The following is a 19,541-nucleotide window of genomic DNA, read 5'->3' as shown; positions in this document are numbered from 1 at the left end:
ATTTTTCTTAATTTTTTTTACACGCGAGAGGGACAGAGAGCCAGACAGGAAGGAGAGAGATGAAAAGCATCAAGTCATAGTTGCGGCACTTTAGTTGTTCACTGATTGCTTTCTCATATGTGCTTTGACTGGGGGCTCCAGCTAAGCAAGTGACCCCTGCTCAAGCCATCGACCATGAGTCATGTCTATGATTGCACACTCAAGCTGGTGACCCCAGGGTTTTGAACCTGGGTCCTCAGTGTCCCGGCTTGACGCTCTATCCACTGTGCCACCACCTGGTCAGGCACTACCATTATTTTTAAATGAATAAATATTTTAAAATTTCTTGGGCTTAGTTTTTAGTATCAACAGACACTGATCCTGACCAGTGGTGGCACAGTGGATAAAGCGTCAACCTGGGAAGCTAGGGTCCTAGGTTCTAAATGCCAACATTGCCGGCGTGAGGGTGGGTTCATCAGGATTGAGGGCTGGTTTGCCAGCTTGAGCACCAGGTGGCCAACTTGAGCGTGGGAACATCGACATGACCCCATGATTGCTGGCTTGAGCCCAAGATCACTGGCTTGAGCAAGAGATCACTGGCTTGGCTGGAGCTCCCTGTCAAGGCACATATGAGAAACAATCAATGAACTGCTAAAGTGCCACAACTACGAGTTGATACTTATCTCTCTCCCTTCCTGCCTATCTCTCGCAAAAAATAAAAAAATTATTAAATCAGTGTTCGGTTTGGCAGCACATGTACTAAAATTGAAATGATACAGAGAGGATTTAGCATGGCCCCTCTAACATGCAAATTTGTGAAGTGTTCCATATTAAAAAAAAAATTAGAAAATCAGAGACATAGCAAAGAGAGAGGATTGTAATTAGAAAATATATCAATAGAAAATATGAAAATGAAGCAACTGAGAAAAAAGGATGGAAATATAAAAAATATAAGAATCATCTGAGTGAGGCATGGTGAAAAGGTCTGATGTACATATAATCAGGACCCCAGAAGGAAAAAGAATGATGTGGACGTAGTGTTTAAAGAGATACTGCCCAAAAGCCTCTCAAAACTAGTGAAAGACATCAAGAGGGGAAAACAGTCCTGGTCAGTAACACAGCACATAAAACATCATCCTAGTGAGGTCACAAGTTTGATCCTGGGGTTACCTGCTCGATCCAGGGTCTCTGGCTGGATCCTGGGGGCACCAGCTGGAACCCAAGATTGCTAGTTCGAGCCCCAGTCAGGGCACATGAGAAGCAATCAACAGAGACACAACTAAGTGAAACAAGAAATTGATGCTTTTCTCTCCCTCTCTCTCAAAAACTAAAAATAAGAAAGAGTATACTGTACATATTTAAGTAAGGCAAGAAAAATCCTGGCCGGGTAGCTCAGTTGGTTAGAGCATTGTCCCAATAGGCCAAAGTTGTGGGTTTGATCCCAGTCAGGGCACCTACAAGAATCAACCAAGAATGCCCAAATAAGTAGAACAAATTTATGTTTTTCTTTCTTGCCCTTCTTGTCTCTAAAATAAATTTTAAAAATTTTTATTTAAAAAAAAAAGTTAAGGCCCTGGCCGGTTGGCTCAGCGGTAGAGCGTCGGCCTAGCATGCGGAGGACCCGGGTTCGATTCCCGGCCAGGGCACATAGGAGAAGCGCCCGTTTGCTTCTCCACCCCTCCGCCGCGCTTTCCTCTCTGTCTCTCTCTTCCCCTCCCGCAGCCAAGGCTCCATTGGAGCAAAGATGGCCCGGGCGCTAGGCATGGCTCTGTGGCCTCTGCCTCAGGCGCTAGAGTGGCTCTGGTCGCAATATGGCGACGCCCAGGATGGGCAGAGCATCGCCCCCTGGGGGGCAGAGCACCGCCCCTGGTGGGCGTGCCGGGTGGATCCGGTCGGGCGCATGCGGGAGTCTGTCTGACTGTCTCTCCCTGTTTCCAGCTTCAGAAAAATGAAAAAAAAAAAAAAAAGAAAAAAAAAAAAGTTAAGAAGAAACAGTCACAATAGAAAAACAGTAAAATAAAAGATTTATGCTCATAAAGAACAGTAATTACATTAAATGTAAATGATCTATTCTAATTAAGACAGAAAACATTAAACTGGTTAAAAAACAAAGCCGAAATATATGCTACTTATATGAGACAAACTAAGTGATAAGGACACAAAAAGGTTTTTGGGTTTTTTTTAAGATTTTATTTATTCATTTTAGAGAGGAGAGACAGAGAAGTTGAGGAGGAGCAGGAAGCATCAACTCCTATATATTCCTTGACCAGGCAAGCCCAGGGTTTCAAATTGGTGACCTCAGTGTTCCAGGTCAACGCTTTATCCACTGCACCACCACAGGTCAGGCCAAAATGGTTAAAAGTAAAACAGAATTATATATTATACAAAGATTAACAAAAATAAAACCAGAGTGGCTAAACAACCATCAGAAAAAAAATAGACTTGAGGGCAAGAAATTCCCACTTGAGATCAAAAGAGACACTCTTTATGACAAAAGGATCAATCCAACAAGAAGATACAATAATTCTAAACCTGTACACACCTAATAATGTAGTGTCCAAAAATAAAAGCAAAAAGTATCAGAACTAAATGGAAAAATAAATCTACAATAATAGGAAAAGCAAATTTAAAAAAACGAGATATTTGACCAACATGATTATTAAATGCAACCTAATTGACAGTACTATAATTCTGTACTCAAGAAGTGATCAATATACATTTTTCTCAAGTATACATAAACCAAACGTAGAACATAAACCAAAAAAGACTTCGTACTGGGCATAAAGTAACTCTCAACAAATTTCAAGCAAAATCAAAAAGTGTACGTTCTCTGACCACAGAGAAAGAGAACAATGTTGATTATGCTATGTTTTTAGAAAAAAAGGTATACACACACACACGCATATGTACATTTTGGTATAAAACCTCTGGAAAGATATACAAGAAATATTGTTTGCCTCTAGGAAGGACACTGTGTCTGGGGACAGGAGCATGGAAGGCTTCTCAGTTTTATACTTTCTTGATTTTTGTACCATGGGTCTATATAATCAGTTCAAAACTCTCACTAATTAAAATCAACCAAATAAAATCAGTTCCAAGACTCAATTCATCTAATAACAGTTGACAAGTACTGCATGCTTACTGTGTGCTACATGTTTGTATATGCATTGCCACTTTATTACCAATACATCTGTGAGAGAGCTCTGCACAGGGGCAGAAGAGCTCAGAGGGAAAGTGGCTTCTCTAGGGCTGCATAGCTTGCAAAAGGCCTGACAAGAAAGCCCCTGCCCTCCTGTCACCTCAGAGGAGGGCCATGTCCAGGCTAACTACAACAGCACCTTGGGTGCTCCACTCACCACTACAGGCTGCCGGAAATACTCGTCCACAGCGGCACCTCGGAGGGCTGACAGGTCCACTCCATGGAAGGATGGCTGGTACCTGCAGAGAGCCCCCACCCACCACAGCAAGGTCACCAGCAACAGAGAGGCAAGTGGGCAGCCTGCCTTCTCTCCCAGCTGGCCCTCGTCCAGCCCAATTCTTTCAGGTCCTACTGAGAATGAGGGAAAAAAGAGGCAGGGCCATCCCTGAGAAGGCAGGACACGCACAGGGCACTCACCAGAAGTTGGCCTTAGTGAACTGCTCCATGTAGAGCTGTTCATCCGTGAAGGGCGCGAGGTGGACATCACCAATGGTAGGGAACATGTTTCCTGGGAGGCACGGAGGGGTGCTGGCGTCATGGTGGGACATTCTGCAGGGCCTGGTAGAGCCTCCAAAGGGCCCCAGGACCCCCAACCCTGGGTCTTCCCAGCCTCTCATTCAATTCATTCATTCATGAACTTGTGCAGCCCAGAGGTACTGGGCACCTACTCTGCCAGTGGCCACGATGAGCATTTGACATGCACTGTCTCACCAAACCTGGACAGCCAGCCAGGGAGAAAGGAGGGCCTGTCCTTATGTCTCATTACTAGGGCTGGAAAATCGATAGGAAGGAACCTGCTAAAGCCTCAGGGTAAGTAAGTGGTGCCCAGGGCCCTGCTCTGTAAGCTAGGTAGTGCTGCTAAGAAAAGTGCTCTGGACAAAGTGAGGCTGAGTCTTACACTATGTAAGCTGTGGCCAGAGGCTGGCTGGGGTTAGCTGGATCCTCCACCACTGGGACTGCCCAGGCTCTAGTAAGCAGGTTGGGCCTTTTGACCACCCTAATCTGGCACATGGCTTGAAATGGGAGGGGCAACAGGGTCCTCCATCTGTATGACTCAAGGAACAGATGAGTGAGGGCCAGCGGCTCCCTCCGTGAGTCTAGAGCCGAGTCACCTGGCCTCCAGATGTGGACCTCCCTTTCTTATCCTATGGGAGGAAAAGGAGCTGAGGCACTAACAGGAATTAAGCTGTGGTGGGGGAGGGGAGATGCTCTACTTTGGCCCAGAAGCCACCTGCTATGCCCAGACAAGACTCTGCCAGTCACTTTGGGCATCAGCCTTAGGTTCCTATGAAGGCACCTAAATGCACAGCTGGGAAAAGGGTTCCTTTCAATCCCCCTAAAGAGCTGCCTGAGATAGAAGCCACACTCATGCAGGCAGGGCAGGGGCATAGCTGGCTCCAGACCTCTTGCTGGACAGGTTGTGTGAGCAGTGGGATGGAATGTGCAGATGCCCACCGGAGACTGACTCCTGTCTATGTCCCTTAAGGAGGAGCCCACTCTGCTGAGGCTACCACCCCCAGCAGGCTTGGCCACCACAGGGCATAATGGGAAGAAAGTGGGCCCAGACAATGCCCTTGGGAAGCTTAGCTTCCCACACTCACACCTGGACACAGGACACAGCTGTGGGAAACAGCAGTCACCTCCCACCTGCAGGAATGAAGCCCAAGGCAGGTCCCTGCAGCCTAAATCCACAAAGGTCAGAGGACCAAATAAGTGCTTCCCACAGGACAACCCACTCCTGCCCACCGTGGGGTCATCAGTCCACTGGCTTTCCACACTGCTGTCCTGGACAAGCCTTCCTGGGCCACGTGTACACGTGCATACACACGGCCCCTTTTACAGAAATACTCAAGACATGCATCTGAACCAAGAGATGGACATACCAGCAGACATTCAGTGCTGGCACAGACCCCCCAGGGCTGACACAGATGGATAGGTATAAACAGTGATCCAATAACCTAGGAGCATGGATGGGCAGGCACAGTGACACAAACAGGAGGCCATTGATGGGCACAGACAGCTAGCTGCCCCTGCAACACAATGACCCTTGCCCTACCTCCCTAGAGGATACAGGGGCCTATCAGGCTGAAGGAAAAGTTACCGGGCTAGGAATGAAGACGACAGGTCAGCTCCTCTGTGCCCACCACAGGACACCTTCCGCACCTACCACATTCCCAGCCAGACACTATCCCCATGACAGCAGGGCATATGATGGCAGGCAGCCCAGAGACTCTCAGGGGACCTAAAGGGAGCCCCTTAGTGTCCTGGCCAGGTGGATGTATGGACGTGTCTGGGGCAGGGTGGGCATAGAGAGTGGAGAGGGGGTCTGGGGGGAAAAGAAGAAAGGGAGGGAGGGAAGGAGGGAGGGAGGGGGGGAGGCATGAAGGCCCAGATGCCCTTAGCACTGAGGGCTACCAAAATAGGCCAGCAGAGAGCTGAACCACAACTGTGCCCACTGAGTAGCAGCCAGGGGCGGTCCAGTGGGCACACCTCTGGTGCCAGGCCCCATGCCATCAGGGACACTCACCACCAGGCCTCAGGTACTTCTTGGCGTGGAGGTAGCTCTCAAGCATGCGCTCATTGAAGAGCATGTAACCCATGGGCTCCGAGATAATGATATCCACCTGCTCAGGGAGTGAGACCTCTTCTACTTTCCCAGGGATGACCACGATGCGGTCAGTGAGATTGTTACTCTTCACCAAGACCTGTGGGTGGGCAGGCCAGAAGGGTCATAGGGGTCCCTGCACCCTCCCATCCACCACGCATCCTCAAATAAGGGAGGGCCTCTGTCCCCATGTGGCCTCCCAATTTCTTCTTCCTCTTTTGTCAGCAGGACCCCAGAACCTCCTTCATTAACACCCTAACCAGAGCCATGATCAGCCACGGCCTCAGCCCCCTCTCGGGGACTTTCCCACTGCAGCTCCCGCACCCCTCACATCACCCCCACCCTAAAAGGGCAACTGCTAATGGGAGAAAAGATGGGGACAGTAGGCTTTGCTACGGCCACCAAAGCTAAACTGGGACACATTCTCCACCCTAGCAATTCGAGTGCTAGACGTATGTCCTACGAACATAATCACACACAGAAGAGGTAACACGGGTATGAGGTGGGTTCAGTATGGCTTCCATTTGTGCTGCAAGGATCAGGAAGTAGCCTAAGTGGTGACAATAAATCTGTGTCTAAATAAACAGTGGTCCATCCAGTCAAAGGGATACTCTGTGGCACCCGACTAGAAAGAGTAAGAAAGCTCTTCATATGATGACACCGTAGCAGACAAACTGTTAAAGGAGCAGAGCAGGTACAGGATGGCAGTGGGCTGCCATTTGTATAAAAGCCAGAAAGGTGAAGGAGGATACATGCTTGCTTACAGAGCCACCCAATTGCTCTGCAGAGCTTGCATATATGTATCTCTTGGCCCTGAGGGGCTGGGCGGCTGGGCAGCTGGGAGTGAGGAGTGGGGAGGAGAGCAACTTCTGTTTACTCTTTTGTGGCTTTTAGATTTTGAACCTTGTGAATGAATGTTTCCATGCAAAAACACCCCAAAGAAAATGACAGCTTAAACTAATAAAATGAAACCCTATAGTTACCCACATTTCACAGACATGGAAGTGGGGTTCAGAGACAGGCCGCTGCCAGATCCCTCAGAAACACAAGGCTATCAAGCCTCTGAAGACCCCAAGTCACCCTTGAACCCCATAAGTGACCACCAGTCATGGAGGAGACACCACTTTAGGCCCAGATTTTGGGGACAAGAGATCAAAAGAGAGGTATTGTCCCCAGCTTCCCCTCTGAATCCAGGGAGGAGGGGTTCAGGTCTCCTGGGGGCTCCCACAAGGGCCAGCTTCCCCAGGCTAGAGTGGGCACAGAGCTGAAGGATAAGGACAGGCTGGGGTCCTAGTGGGCTGCTGACCTCGGCATGCTGGGCCATGGTGCTGGCTTCCACTGCATAGATCTTCCTTGCTCCAGCTTGGGCAGCAAAAAATGACAGGATCCCAGAACCACAGCCAACATCAAGAACAATCTGAGAAAAGAAGGGTCAGTAAGAAAAAGACACCAGTAAAGTGATGGTGATTTTAACAATGTGCACATCACCAGGCTCTGGCTTCCTGCACCCATGTAGCTGAAAGCACCCGGGGCCCTATAGCCTGCCTCCCCTTGTCATGGGCCAGCTGCCCATAATTGGTTTCTGAGCCACCTGGACCACATGGGAGTCCCCAGTTCTGGATCTGAAGATGGTAGAATGGGATTTCTGAAGACAGCTAGGATGCTAAAACCATCACATGCTCTCAAACCTGATTCAAGGACTAATTAGCCTGTGAACTACCTATGCAGCATGATGGACACCTGGCTGTCATAAGTGAATGTGTAATTTCTCTGGCGGTGAGCACTCAGTAGGTAAGGACACCTCTGAGCCCTATGGCATGACCACTGAGCTCACAGAGGGCAGGAGGTGGATGGCCCCTGATCCCAAGCCCCACAGGGCATTCCTAAATCCTGGAAGGAGCCCCCAAGGAAAGTCCACTCAGCCCCAACCCTAAGGGCCCCATGGCCTCTCAATCAGCAAGGCTGGGTACTCTGGTCATCCCCAGAAAATGGTGCATCAGCTAAACTGTCCTTCTGGGACTCCTGCAGCCGTCACAGGGGAACAAGGGGCCTAGAGGGTGTTAGGGATGTTAGTGGCAGTGTCTTCTGATTGCACACTAACCCTAGCCATGAGCTCATAAAAGAATCCAGGCTAGTGTGTGGTAGATCATTCTGCATTTTGGATTTGTCTGAGTGTGTCTACGTCAGTGGAATCAGGATAAAAGTTCCTGGTGGCGTCATGTATGAGCTTTCTAAAGCAGAACTGTTCAGGGTGGAGCAGCGAGCACAGAATGAGCACACAAGGGGTGCCAGCATAGGCGGGAGGGAGGGTCTCAGTGTGCCTCTCAGAGCGCTAGATGAACCAGGAAATCAACTGCCATCCTGGTGGAGCTAGAAGAGACTTCGCTGAAGGAGCATGTGTTCCCTAGGCCCCAAGCACTGCTCTACTAGGGCACACACCAGCAGCTAGGATGAAGCTGGGCCACCAGGATCACCCTGACAGGCATGCTGCTGTGTCCAGAAAATCTTCCGAGGTTACAGAGGTCAGTCACTGGGGCTCGGTGGGGATTGGTGCCCTGAGGGGATTCTCAGCAATGCTGGAGAGAAGAGGGGGCATAACAGCCAAGGCGATGGATGAGGCAGAGCCATGTGGATCATGTTGAGAGCCCCAGTAGATAAGTCAAGAAAAACACAAGTTCTGCCTGACCGGGCGGTGGCGCAGTGGATAGAACGTCTGACTGGGATGCGGAAGACCCAGGTTCGAGACCCCGAGGTCACCACCTTGAGTGAGGGCTCATCTGGTTTGAGCAAAAACTCACCAGCTTGAGCCCAAGATCGCTGGCTCGAGCAAGGGGTTACTCGGTCTGCTGAAGGCCCGCCGTGAAGGCATGTATGAGAAGGCAATCAATGAACAATTAAGGTGTTGCAACGTGCAACGAAAAACTAATGATTGATGCTTCTCATCTCTCCATTCCTGTCTATCCCTCTCTCTCTGTCTCTGTAAAAAAAAAAAAGAGCCTGACCTGTGGTGGTACAGTGGATAAAGCGTCAACCTGGAAATGCTAAATGCTGAGGTTGCCGGTTCGAAACCCTGGGCTTGCCTGGTCAAGGCACATATGGGAGTTGATGCTTCCAGCTCCTCCCCCCTTCTCTCTCTCTCTCTCCCTCTCTCTCTCTCTCTCCTCTCTCTCCCTCTCTCTCTCTCTCTCCTCTCTCTCCCTCTCTGTCTCTCTCTCCTCTCTAAAAATGAATAAATAAAATAAAATTTAAAAAATGATTCATTAAAAAACAAAACAAAACACAAGTTCTCATCTGGTCAAAATGGTGAAGAAGTGGTCAGGTTGCTTGGTTAGAGCACCGTTGTGCCAAGGTTATGAGTTCAATCCCCAGTCAGAGCACATATACGAATCAACCAATGAAAGCATAAATAAGTAGAACAAATCAATGATCCTCTCTCTTTCTCTTTCCCTTCCTTACTCTAAGAATCAATCAATCAGTAAATCTTTTTAAAAAATGGTGGACTAGGCCCTGGCTGCTTGGCTCAGTGATAGAGCATCGGCCTGGTGTGCAGGAGTTCCGGGTTCGATTCCCGGCCAGGGCACACAGGAGAAGCGCCCATCTGCTTCTCCAACCCTCCCCCTCTCCTTCCTCTCTCTCTCTTCCCCTCCCGCAGCCAAGGCTCCATTGGAGCAAAGTTGGCCCGGGCGCTGAGGATGGCTCCATGGCCTCTGCCTCAGGTGCTAAAATGGCTCTGGTTGCAATGGAGCATCGCCCCCTGGTGGGTGTGCCTGGTGGATCCCGGTCAGGCACATGCGGGAGTCTGTCTGCCTCCCTGCTTCTCACTTCAGAAAAAAAAAATGGTGGACTAAACTTTCACTTCTGAACAGATACTCTGTACTGCTCTCTTTTTATTTTATATTTTATTTTATTTTTATTGACTTAGCAAGAGAGGAAGGGAGAAGGAGAGAGAGAGAGAGACAGACAGACAGGAACATTGATTCATTTCTGTATGTGCCCTGATCGGGGTATTGGACTGGCAACCTCTGAACTTTAAGACTATGCTCCAACCAACTGAGCTATCCAGCCAGGGTAACATTCTCTCTTTTTAATCATGAGTAAAGAGCACATCCTCAAATAACATCATTTCATTCAACATTATTCATAATAAGATTGATGAGATGGTATAGAAACCTAACTCTTGTTTATATCAATTAGCCTAAGGTAAAACTGGTTTCCTGATATGGCATTTTACTTAAAGTCACAGGACCTTTTGACGGCGTTGAGTGAGGACTCACTGTATACTACTTGGTAATATTAAAAAAGAACGAGGAAGCCCTGGTCGGTTGGCTCAGTGGTAGAGCGTTGGCCTGGCGTGCAGCAGTCCCAGGTTCGATTCCCGGCCAGGGCATACAGGAGAAGCACCCATCTGCTTCTCCACCCCTCCCCTTCTCCTTCCTCTCTGTCTCTCTCTTCCCCTCCCGCAGCCAAGGCTCCATTGGAGCAAAGTTGGCCCAGGCGCTGGGGATGGCTCTGTGCCTCTGCCTCAGGCGCTAGAATGGCTCTGGTTGCAACAGAGCAACACCCCAGACGGGCGGAGCATCACCCCCTGGTGGGCATGCCGGGTGGATCCCAGTCGGGCGCATGCGGGAGTCTGTCTGACTGCCTCCCCATTTCCAACTCCAGAAAAAAAAAAAAGAATGAGGGAGCCTGACCAGGTGGTGGCACAGTGGATAGAGCATCGGACTGGGATGCTGAGGGCCCAGGTTCGAGACTCCAAGGTCGCCAGCTTGAGCGTGGGTTCATCTGGTTTGAGCAAAGCTCACCAGTTTGGACCCAAGGTCACTGGCTCAAGCAAGGGGTTACTCGGTCTGCTGAAGGCCCGCAGTCAAGGCACATATAAGAAAGTAATCAAAGTCAAGGCACATATGAGAAGGCACAACCTAAGGTGTCGCAGTGCGCAACGAAAAACTAATGATTAATGCTTCTCATCTCTCCATTCTGTAAAAAAAATTAAAAAAAATAAAAATGAAAAGAACGAGGGTAGTAACTAGATAAATTACACTATATCCACATGACTTGATAATATGTCCCAAGACACACTATTAGGTGAGTAAAGAATTTTGTAGGAAGAGTATGTAGTGAAATACAATTCTATTTTGTGTATATACAGATTAAATGACTCTAAAATATACACGAGGCCCTGGCCAGTTGGCTCAGTAGTAGAGCATTGGCCATACGGGAGTCGGACTGCCTCCCCGCTTCTAACTTCGGAAAAATACAAAAATAATAATAAAATAAAATACACATGAAGCATGGGAAAAACTGGGCAGTGGTTGTTTAAGAGGAAAATGATAGCCTTTCATGTCTATACTATACACACTGGGTGCTTTGAGTTTTTACAAAAAGTAGATTTTGCTTTTGTAATCTGAAAAAATTAAAGATAAAATCCATGAGCAAAGAAAAAAGAGAGAGGCAACTGCTGCAATGAGGTAGGCATAGAACCTGAGGGAAAGGGCATGAGGGAAGAGAAAGAGGAGGAGGGGGAGGGGAGAGGGAGGAGGAAGGCAGAGCAGGCCTGCTCACCTTGTCCTTGAAGTCCGTGTGGTTCTGCAGTATTGCACGCTGGTAGGTGCCTGTCCGCACGTAGTCCTGCATCATGTTCTGCTGCTGGGACAGGTAGCCATAAAACTGGAACAGAGACACACCAATGGCACAAGGTACGCAGCAGCACAAATGGCCAAGGCCCTGGCTGGCCCAAAACAGAAGGGCCACCTCGGGCACAAACCTCCCACAGGAGGCTGTACATTCTCAGCTGGCCCAAACCCCTCCGGCAGCTGCTGGCTACTCCAGAAGAGGAAGGGAGAAGCCAGAGACAGCCCCCACAAGGGACACCTTCACCATCACCATGGCCAAAGAACACAGCTGGATGACACCTGGACCTGGAATCCACCAGCAGAACTCAAGATTTGCCACAGGCAGAGTTCTGGGATCAAGGGCCGCCTGCCCCATCTTAGGGACCCCAAAGAAGCAGAGTAGATCAAGAGAACCCTAGGACTCAGAGCGCCAGGCAGGCGAGGTGCTGCGGGGTCTCTCTGTAAGACAACAGGCGATCAGGAGGCAGCGTGGCACCTGGGCAGGGGCACAGGCTTTGACATCAGGCAGGCCTGGCTTCCCATCTTGGCTCTGTTGCATAATAGCTGTGTGACTTGGAGCAAGTCACTTAACCTCTCTGAGCCTCTGTTTTCTCATCTGTAAAATGGGGACAATAATAGTACTTACCTCCTAGAGTTGTTGGGAGGGCTCAAGCACTTCCATACATGTGAAAGTGCTTGGACCAGTGCCTGGCATGCCCTAAGTGGTCGGTACACTCTATCTGTGCTTTCATGACTCAAAACGCCTGTGGATCTGAACTTCACCTGCTCTCAAGTCCTTCCAACAACCCTTCTGGGCACACCCTGGCATCTCCTTTTCACAGAGGGGAAACTGAGGCCCAGCAAGCAGAGTAAAATTGCCCAAAGTTACACAGCTAGTAAGGGGCAGAGCCAGGACATGAACCCAGGTGGGTCTGCCCTGTGCTGCACAGCCTCCCGGGGGCCATAAGGTGGTTGTGGCCTGTCCAGACACCACAAGTACCTACCTGGAAATACTGCACAGCGGAGGACTCTTCCGTCCGCTCACTGAACACCGACCGCTCCAGGGTATGGCCCCGGCAGGTCTTCAGGATGTTGTAGAAGGAACAGAAATCTGGAAGGGGGAAGCCAGGTCACGCAAGACAGTATTGGGGGTGGGAAGTTTTGTATGGGCCAGTGGCCCTCTGTCTAGCTGCATACCCTTTCCTGCATTGAGCACATGTGACTTGGCAATTTCTTCTTTCCAAAAACAATGATAAATCTCAATTAATTTAATAAAAATGATAAAATAAAATAAAACAGTGATGAAACTTAAGAAAAGGGCAGCCAAGCCCACCACTTGGTGGCTGCCACAAGAAAGCTGGCATCTTGCACTCTGGGGTCCGTGTGCTCCACGTGGCTGGCTGGTGGCAGTGGGCCTGGGCACTGCCTCACCAAAGAACTGTGTGGCCAGAACTTTTGCAGGGCACAAGCCTGCTCACCCAGGTGACATATTTCTGGGATCCACTCTAGCAAGTCCACCCAGTGGTGCACGGCAGTGTCTGTAAATGGCAGTGGACACAAGGGACATCACCTCAATATCCCATAATAAGGGACTGATGGACCTCAATGGACAACAGAGGCATGTCAAAGAACCAATCACCATGAGTCTGCAGGACTGGATGTTGCACAGTTCTAGGATCTGTACTTTAATATTAATTATACTTATTAACATAGAATGATGACCACTAAATTATATGAAGTAAAAAAAAGTAGAACAAAATCAAAGAGGCAGAAAGTAGAAGGACAGGTGCCTGGAAATGGGGGGCAGGGATGTGGAGTTAGTTTAGTGCACAAGGATAGGTGGCCCAAGGCTGGTTTGGACCCTAAGTAATCCCCTCCACGAGGGCACTGAGCCAAGTGAATGGACTACTGAAAGCAGGCAGTGACTGTGGACAAGTGACCTCTCCAACTTGAGCTCTCCTTTACATGCCTCTGTGCCTGCTACCAGACCCACTGACTGCTTCTCAGCAGTGACCAAGCCTGTTGCTGGACCTTCAAGTGGTCTCCAGTCCTGAGAGTCTTATCACTTCCACTGCTACCCCACCCCAAACCACCACACACCCTCCTCAGTAACCTTGTGTGTCTGCTTGTGTACTCGAGGACAGGTCTGTTTAGAACCTTCCAATGACTTCTCTCTGTTCTCAGAACAGAGCCTCTGCCTGCTGCCTGTCTCAGGACTTTGTCTCATCCCCATCCTCTTCTGTCAGAAGTGCCAGGCCCCAGACCCCACTGAACGAGCTCCTCCTAGAGGCCTGGGGTACAGCCCAGCCAAGTGGTTAGACCAGGCCTCTTGGAGGAGAGGATATATGAGCCAAGCCTACAAAGGAGCCAGGAGGGAGGGTCAGGAACAGAGCATTCTAGGAACCAAGAATGTAGTGACCAGGGACAGATCTCTACATGGGAATATGATTTTGAACAACACCAGAGCTTTCACTGGGACAGAGGCGTAGGCCATGATTTAACTAGGCTCCAGACCCCCATCAGCCACAGCCCAGAACCTAAGACCCCCTAGCTCTGGGTGCTCTATGTGCCACCAGGACAGAAGGGACACGTACCATTGGGTGTGGCGAACTGGATGAGGACACTGTTGCAGCCCAGGGTGATGATGAAGGACTGCTTGCCCACACGGCTGCACTCTGTCTCACGGGACACTGAGCATTTGAACACACATATATCTTCATCTACAAGGAAAGAAGCAGGAGTGAGTGGGCAAGCGCCAGGGCCAGTGAGCAAGGGTCCCTGTTGAGTCTTGTCCTCATCACCCTCCCCCTTCCCTTATTTTTGATTCTTACAGGGTGCCACAAATCCCTCCCTGAAAGTGCTGCCATGTGCCCTGCCTGCCCAGCCTGTCCAGTGGGAGAGGGCTGCTGTCCACAGGGCAACCAGGACTGAGATGGGAAGGGGGTGCCAGGAGCTGTGGGGCCCAGGCAGATATCCTGGCCTCAGGCATTTCCACATGGAGCATGCCCTAGTGCCATGTTCCTTGTTCATCTAGTGGGCATGTAGATGGAAAGACACAGTGATAAAAGGGCAACTTTGGCAGGGTCAGAGAGGGTCCTAGGACCCTGGCAGGTACCCAGGACCAGCTGAGGGAGTTGGGCATTCATTTGCCAATTCTTCTGTGTCACACAGGGGGCAGGGGAGACTTTTGGCCTTCAGAGTTGAGTGACACTACAATGGGGAACAAGAAATAATTCTTAGTGGCACCTCTGCCTTCTTCAGCTGCACTGTCTCCTCCTTGCATTTATGCAGCATAATGTATATGAGCATGGCCACTGGAGCCTAAAAGCCTGGGTTCCTGTCCCAACTATGAATGCTTAGAGTGGCACGGTCGCAGGTCACTTAGCTTCTCTGAGCCTTGGTTTTCTCATCTGTCAAATGGGGCTAACGGTGGGGCAAGCATAGAGTCCAGTGCACACACAGGAAGTACTGTATCCACGTACCCACCATTACTACTGTTACTACTTACTCATGAAACAAAGCACTCAACAGGTGTGCCCACTGCAGCCCAGTGGTAAAACTTAGCATCACTAGGAATAAGACAAACCCATATTAACACTGTAGCCCTGATATAATACAGCAGGACAGATGTGGCATTTGTCATGCATGCTTAGCAAACATTTTAACCTGGTCCCATCACAAGGGGACAACAGATGGTGCCAGATCACAAGGCAGTCTGCAACAACCTGTCTGGTCTCCCCAAAATGTCAGAAAATGCCACAATTAGTGGGAACTATTCCAGAAGGATAGAGACTAAAAAATATCACCATCAAATGCCAGGTGAGACCCTGGACTACAGCGTAAGAAATGACTTTTCAAGAGCTATAAGAGACAACTGGGGAAATGCAGTGTGAACTATAGATACAATAATTTGAAATGATTTGGATGTGATGATAGCAATGGGGTTCTATAGAAGAATCTCCATAATATTAGCAGATAGACATGGAAGAATTTCAAATTGATTCTCATGATGTCTACAACTTGCTTTGGAGTGGTTCATGAAATCAACAACAAAATATGTGTGCTGAGAGAAGCACGAGTACAAATGTGGCAAAATGTGCCCTATCACCCAGAATCACCCAAACGGTCTTGAAAAAGAACAAAGTTGAAAGACTCATTCTTCCTAATTTTAAAACGTAGGTACAGTAATCAAAACAGAATAGTCCTACCTGACCGGGAGATGGTGCAGTGGATAGAGCATTGGACTGGGACGCAGGACACCCAGGTTCGAAACCCCAAAGTTGCCAGCTTGAGCACAGGCTCACCAGCTTGATTGAGAGTGGGGTCGCTGGCTTGAAAGTGGGATCATAGACATGACCCCATGGTCGCTGGCTTGAGCCCAAAGGTTGCTGGCTTGAGCAAGGGGTCACTCGCTCTACTGTAGGCACTCCCCTCCAATCAAGGCACATATGTGAAAGCAATCAATGAACAACTAAGATGCCACAACGAAGAATTGATGCTTCTCATCTCTCTCCATTCCTGTCTGTCTGTCCCTATTTGTCCCTCTCTCTGACCAAGAAAAAAACCCAAAAAAACAGAATAGTCCTGGCAAAGGACTGACACAAAATCAAAGGAATAGAATCAGAGTCTAGAAATGAACCCTTACGTTTACAGGCAATTGATTTTTTTTGTTTTGTTTTGTTTTGTTTGTATTTTTCTGAAGCTGGAAACGGGGAGAGACAGTCAGACAGACTCCCGCATGCGCCCGACTGGGATCCACCCGGCACGCCCACCAGGGGCTACGCTCTGCCCACCAGGGAGTGATGCTCTGGCGCAACCAGAGCCACTCTAGCGCCTGGGACAGTGGCCAAGGAGCCATCCCCAGCGCCCGGGCCATCTTTGCTCCAATGGAGCCTTGGCTGCAGGAGGGGAAGAGAGAGACAGAGAGAAAGGAGGGGGTGGGGGTGGAGAAGCAAATGGGCGCTTCTCCTATGTGCCCTGGCCGGGAATCGAACCCGGGTCCCCTGCACGCCAGGCTAACACTCTACCGCTGAGCCAACCGGCCAGGGCCCAGGCAACTGATTTTTAACAAGGGTGCCAAGAACATTCAGTGGGGAGAAAAAAGTCTTTTTTTTTTTTGACCGGGTTACTACAGCAGAGTGAGTGACCCCTTCCTTAAGCCAGTGACCTTGGGTTCAAGAAAGTGACCTTGGGTTTCAAGCCAGCAACCATGGGGTCATGTCTATGATCCCATGCTCAAGCCAGCGGCCCTGCACTCAAGCTAGTAAGCCTGTGTGCAAGCCGGCAACCTCGGGGTTTCAAACCTGGGTCCTCAGCGTCCCAGTCCAACGCTCTATCCACTGAGCCACCGCCTGGTCAGGCTAGGATGACTATAATTTTTTTTTTTAAGGGGGGTTAAAATAACAAGTATTGGCAAGAATGGGGATCAAACTGGCAACCTCTATGCTTCTGGAAGATGCTCAAACCAACCAAGCTATCAGGCCAAGGCTAAAAAAGACTTTTTAAAAACAAACAAACAAACAAAAGCAAATTGGTGGTTGCCAGGGACTAGGAAGAAGGAGGGAGGGTGGGGAATGACTGTTAATGAATACAAGGTTTTCTTTGGGTTGCTGAAAATGTTTTGGAACTGGATAGAGGTGATGGTTACACAATAGTGGGAATTAAATACCACTGAACTGTATGCTTTAAAATGGTTTATGTGAATTTTATCTCAATAGAAAAAAAATGTCCCCAGTGGGTGAATATAGATATAAAGGGCCTCCATGTGTTCACTAGGCCCCTTGCTCTCCTCTGGAAAGGGCTCCCAGAGCCACACAGGCAGCCAAACTGCTTCACACCTCAGAAGCCAGGTCCTACCCTTCCTGGGGTAGTGGGGGAGAACATGGCCAGCCTCTTAGCCACAGAGCACGAGGGAAGAGCATATTGGCAAGGCGCTGTGGCAGGCTCACAGCCATACTGTACCCACAGGAGACCCATGACAAGGTACTCCTAAGTCTAGCTATAAGCAGGTTCCAGGAAGGAACCCCAAACTTTGGCATGGTGTCCATCCTGGGGCAGGAGATAAGCCAATCTATTGGCTTCACCAGGGTAACAGATCAGTGAGGGCCTGTTTACAAAGCAGCCTGGCAACCTGACCAGTTAGATGCCCTAGGTGGCCCCAGCAACCTGGAGCCGGGCAGGCGACCACAAGGACCTATGGCTGAGAAAAACTTGGCTGCATCCGAAGACGCTGGGCTTTGGCCAGGGAAGCTGGAGCTGAGGACAACATGCCCTGCCTCATTACGGCAGTGGTACCCAAAGCTTGTAAAGCCCATCTTTTGTGAGTCACAGCTATGCCACCCCACAGGCCAGTCCCTGGTACATATGAGGTACTCGATAAATAGTTGGGAAAATAAAAAAAAACCCAAACTGGACTACATTCCTATGTTCTTTCAAAGGCCTCAGAAGTCCAAGGTATCGAACTGACAGTCAAGGCTGTACATGACCTGTGTCACTCATTCATCAGCCTCTCTCCACTCCCCAGACCCTTCCTTCCCCATGGCCACATTCAATCCTCCCCCGCAAGGGGCCAGCTCTGGGCTTTTATATAGCGGCTCCCCTCTCCCCCTTCTTCCCCTTCCCTCACTAGGATGGGCCCTCAGGACAACCAGCAGAAGTGGTGGCACTGTGCCTCTATCTGCCAGTGGCCTGCTGCACATGGGGCTCAGGTACACTCACTGTCCCCAGTCACCTGTGGCTGGACAGAGCACAGTTGGAATGCACACCCTGCCTCCTGGCTCCCTAACAGTTCCCCAAGGGGAGAGGGTCCTGAGAGAGGACCTGGGGAAGGGGGCCTAGGGCCTGGAATTCACAGGCCTAGACCCAGTGATGATGACCAGGTCCCCCCACAGGCACAGCCCTGTCTATCACGGAACCTGCTGTCAGACAAGGCTAGCACCATCCTCTCAGTCAACCTTTATTCAGTTAGCAGATGAGCCACAAGAGAGGCAGGACCTCGAGGCCCCGTGCTCCACCTCCAGAAACCAACCTAGAAAGAGCACCAGCCTACATATTCAGGAGATGTGTGCACAGAGCCCAGAGAGGCAGGGTACAGGAAGCAGGAAAGGGTCTAGCAGGCTGGTGTAACACTTTAAGTGGGGGTGTGCACAGGAGGCTGTGCTGGGGTCCCACCAGCTGGAGTGGGCAGAGCTGTTCTTTTTCCCTGAAGTAATAGGAAAAATGGCTGAGCTGTGACCAGGCCCATTGTCCAGTCAGCCTTCCCCAGAGAGGCTCTCCCTAGGCAGGGTCTAAACTGGGAGCATAAGGGAGATGAACCTGGACTGAGGGTCTAGGGCCCAGGAATGAGAGACCAGAATCACCAGGGACACCACTGGGTATGCCTAGGTATGCCACCTATCTGGTTCCCAGGGAAACAAGGGACCTGCAAATAAATCCATATCATAAACACAGAGGTCCCATAGGAAGTCAGGCCCATGCCCTGCCCACACTTTTCTGGAGCTGGAATGTCAGACTATGTAACAACTCTCTCCAGGTGCCAAGCTCTGTTCCTGTACTTTACATGAACCCCTCACTGTACCCCTGTGAGTATCTATCTACTGTTACTGCCCACCTTCACTCAAATGAGTAAATGGGCATGACCTGTGGTGGCGCAGTAGATAAAAGTGTTGACCTGGAATGCTAAGGTCATTGGTTTGAAACCCTGGGCTTTCCCGTCCAAGGCAAATACCCACTCCTCCCTCACCACGTTTCTCTCTTTCTCTCTTCTCTAAAATCAATTAAAAAATCTAATATGTACATTAACATATATGTATGTATACACACACACACACACACACACACACACACACACACACACGAGAAAAGAGGCTCAGACAGGTTAAGTATCTAGCCGAAGGTCACACACGAGTGGCTCAGACAACTGGATCCAGGGTCTGCGCTCCTGACAGGTTGTCCAACCTCTCTACACTTTCCTCAGAGGAGTCCACCAAATTTCTCCATATGGGACCAAATAGTAAATACTTTCAGCTTCATGGGCTATATAATCTGGTACATCTCACTAAGCCACAGACAATATGTAAATGAGCAAGCATGGCTGTGTGTCAATGAGATTTATTACAAACCCAGCAGGGGCATCTAGAACTACTGG

General features: G+C 49.6%; 1 protein-coding gene and 1 pseudogene across 3 annotated transcripts in view; one reads left to right on the top strand and one right to left on the bottom strand.

The window, feature by feature from the left end:
- CARM1 (coactivator associated arginine methyltransferase 1) overlaps positions 1-19,541 on the bottom strand; it is a 47,861-nt gene that overhangs the window by 4,825 nt on the left and 23,495 nt on the right. For all 3 annotated transcript variants that reach the window (XM_066273651.1, XM_066273642.1, XM_066273655.1), the window contains 7 exons: positions 13,990-14,115; positions 12,400-12,506; positions 11,346-11,450; positions 7,090-7,200; positions 5,706-5,883; positions 3,596-3,686; positions 3,336-3,417 (listed from right to left, as the gene is read on the bottom strand). In XM_066273651.1, the coding sequence (XP_066129748.1) occupies positions 3,336-3,417; positions 3,596-3,686; positions 5,706-5,883; positions 7,090-7,200; positions 11,346-11,450; positions 12,400-12,506; positions 13,990-14,115 (800 nt within the window). The remainder of the gene's footprint in view (positions 1-3,335; positions 3,418-3,595; positions 3,687-5,705; positions 5,884-7,089; positions 7,201-11,345; positions 11,451-12,399; positions 12,507-13,989; positions 14,116-19,541) is intronic.
- LOC136321718 (U6 spliceosomal RNA) lies at positions 715-814 on the top strand (annotated as a pseudogene).

Source organism: Saccopteryx bilineata, chromosome 1, assembly GCF_036850765.1.
Source record: "Saccopteryx bilineata isolate mSacBil1 chromosome 1, mSacBil1_pri_phased_curated, whole genome shotgun sequence".
Taxonomy (NCBI): Eukaryota; Metazoa; Chordata; class Mammalia; order Chiroptera; family Emballonuridae; genus Saccopteryx; species Saccopteryx bilineata.
This window is presented reverse-complemented; position numbering and strand designations above follow the sequence as displayed.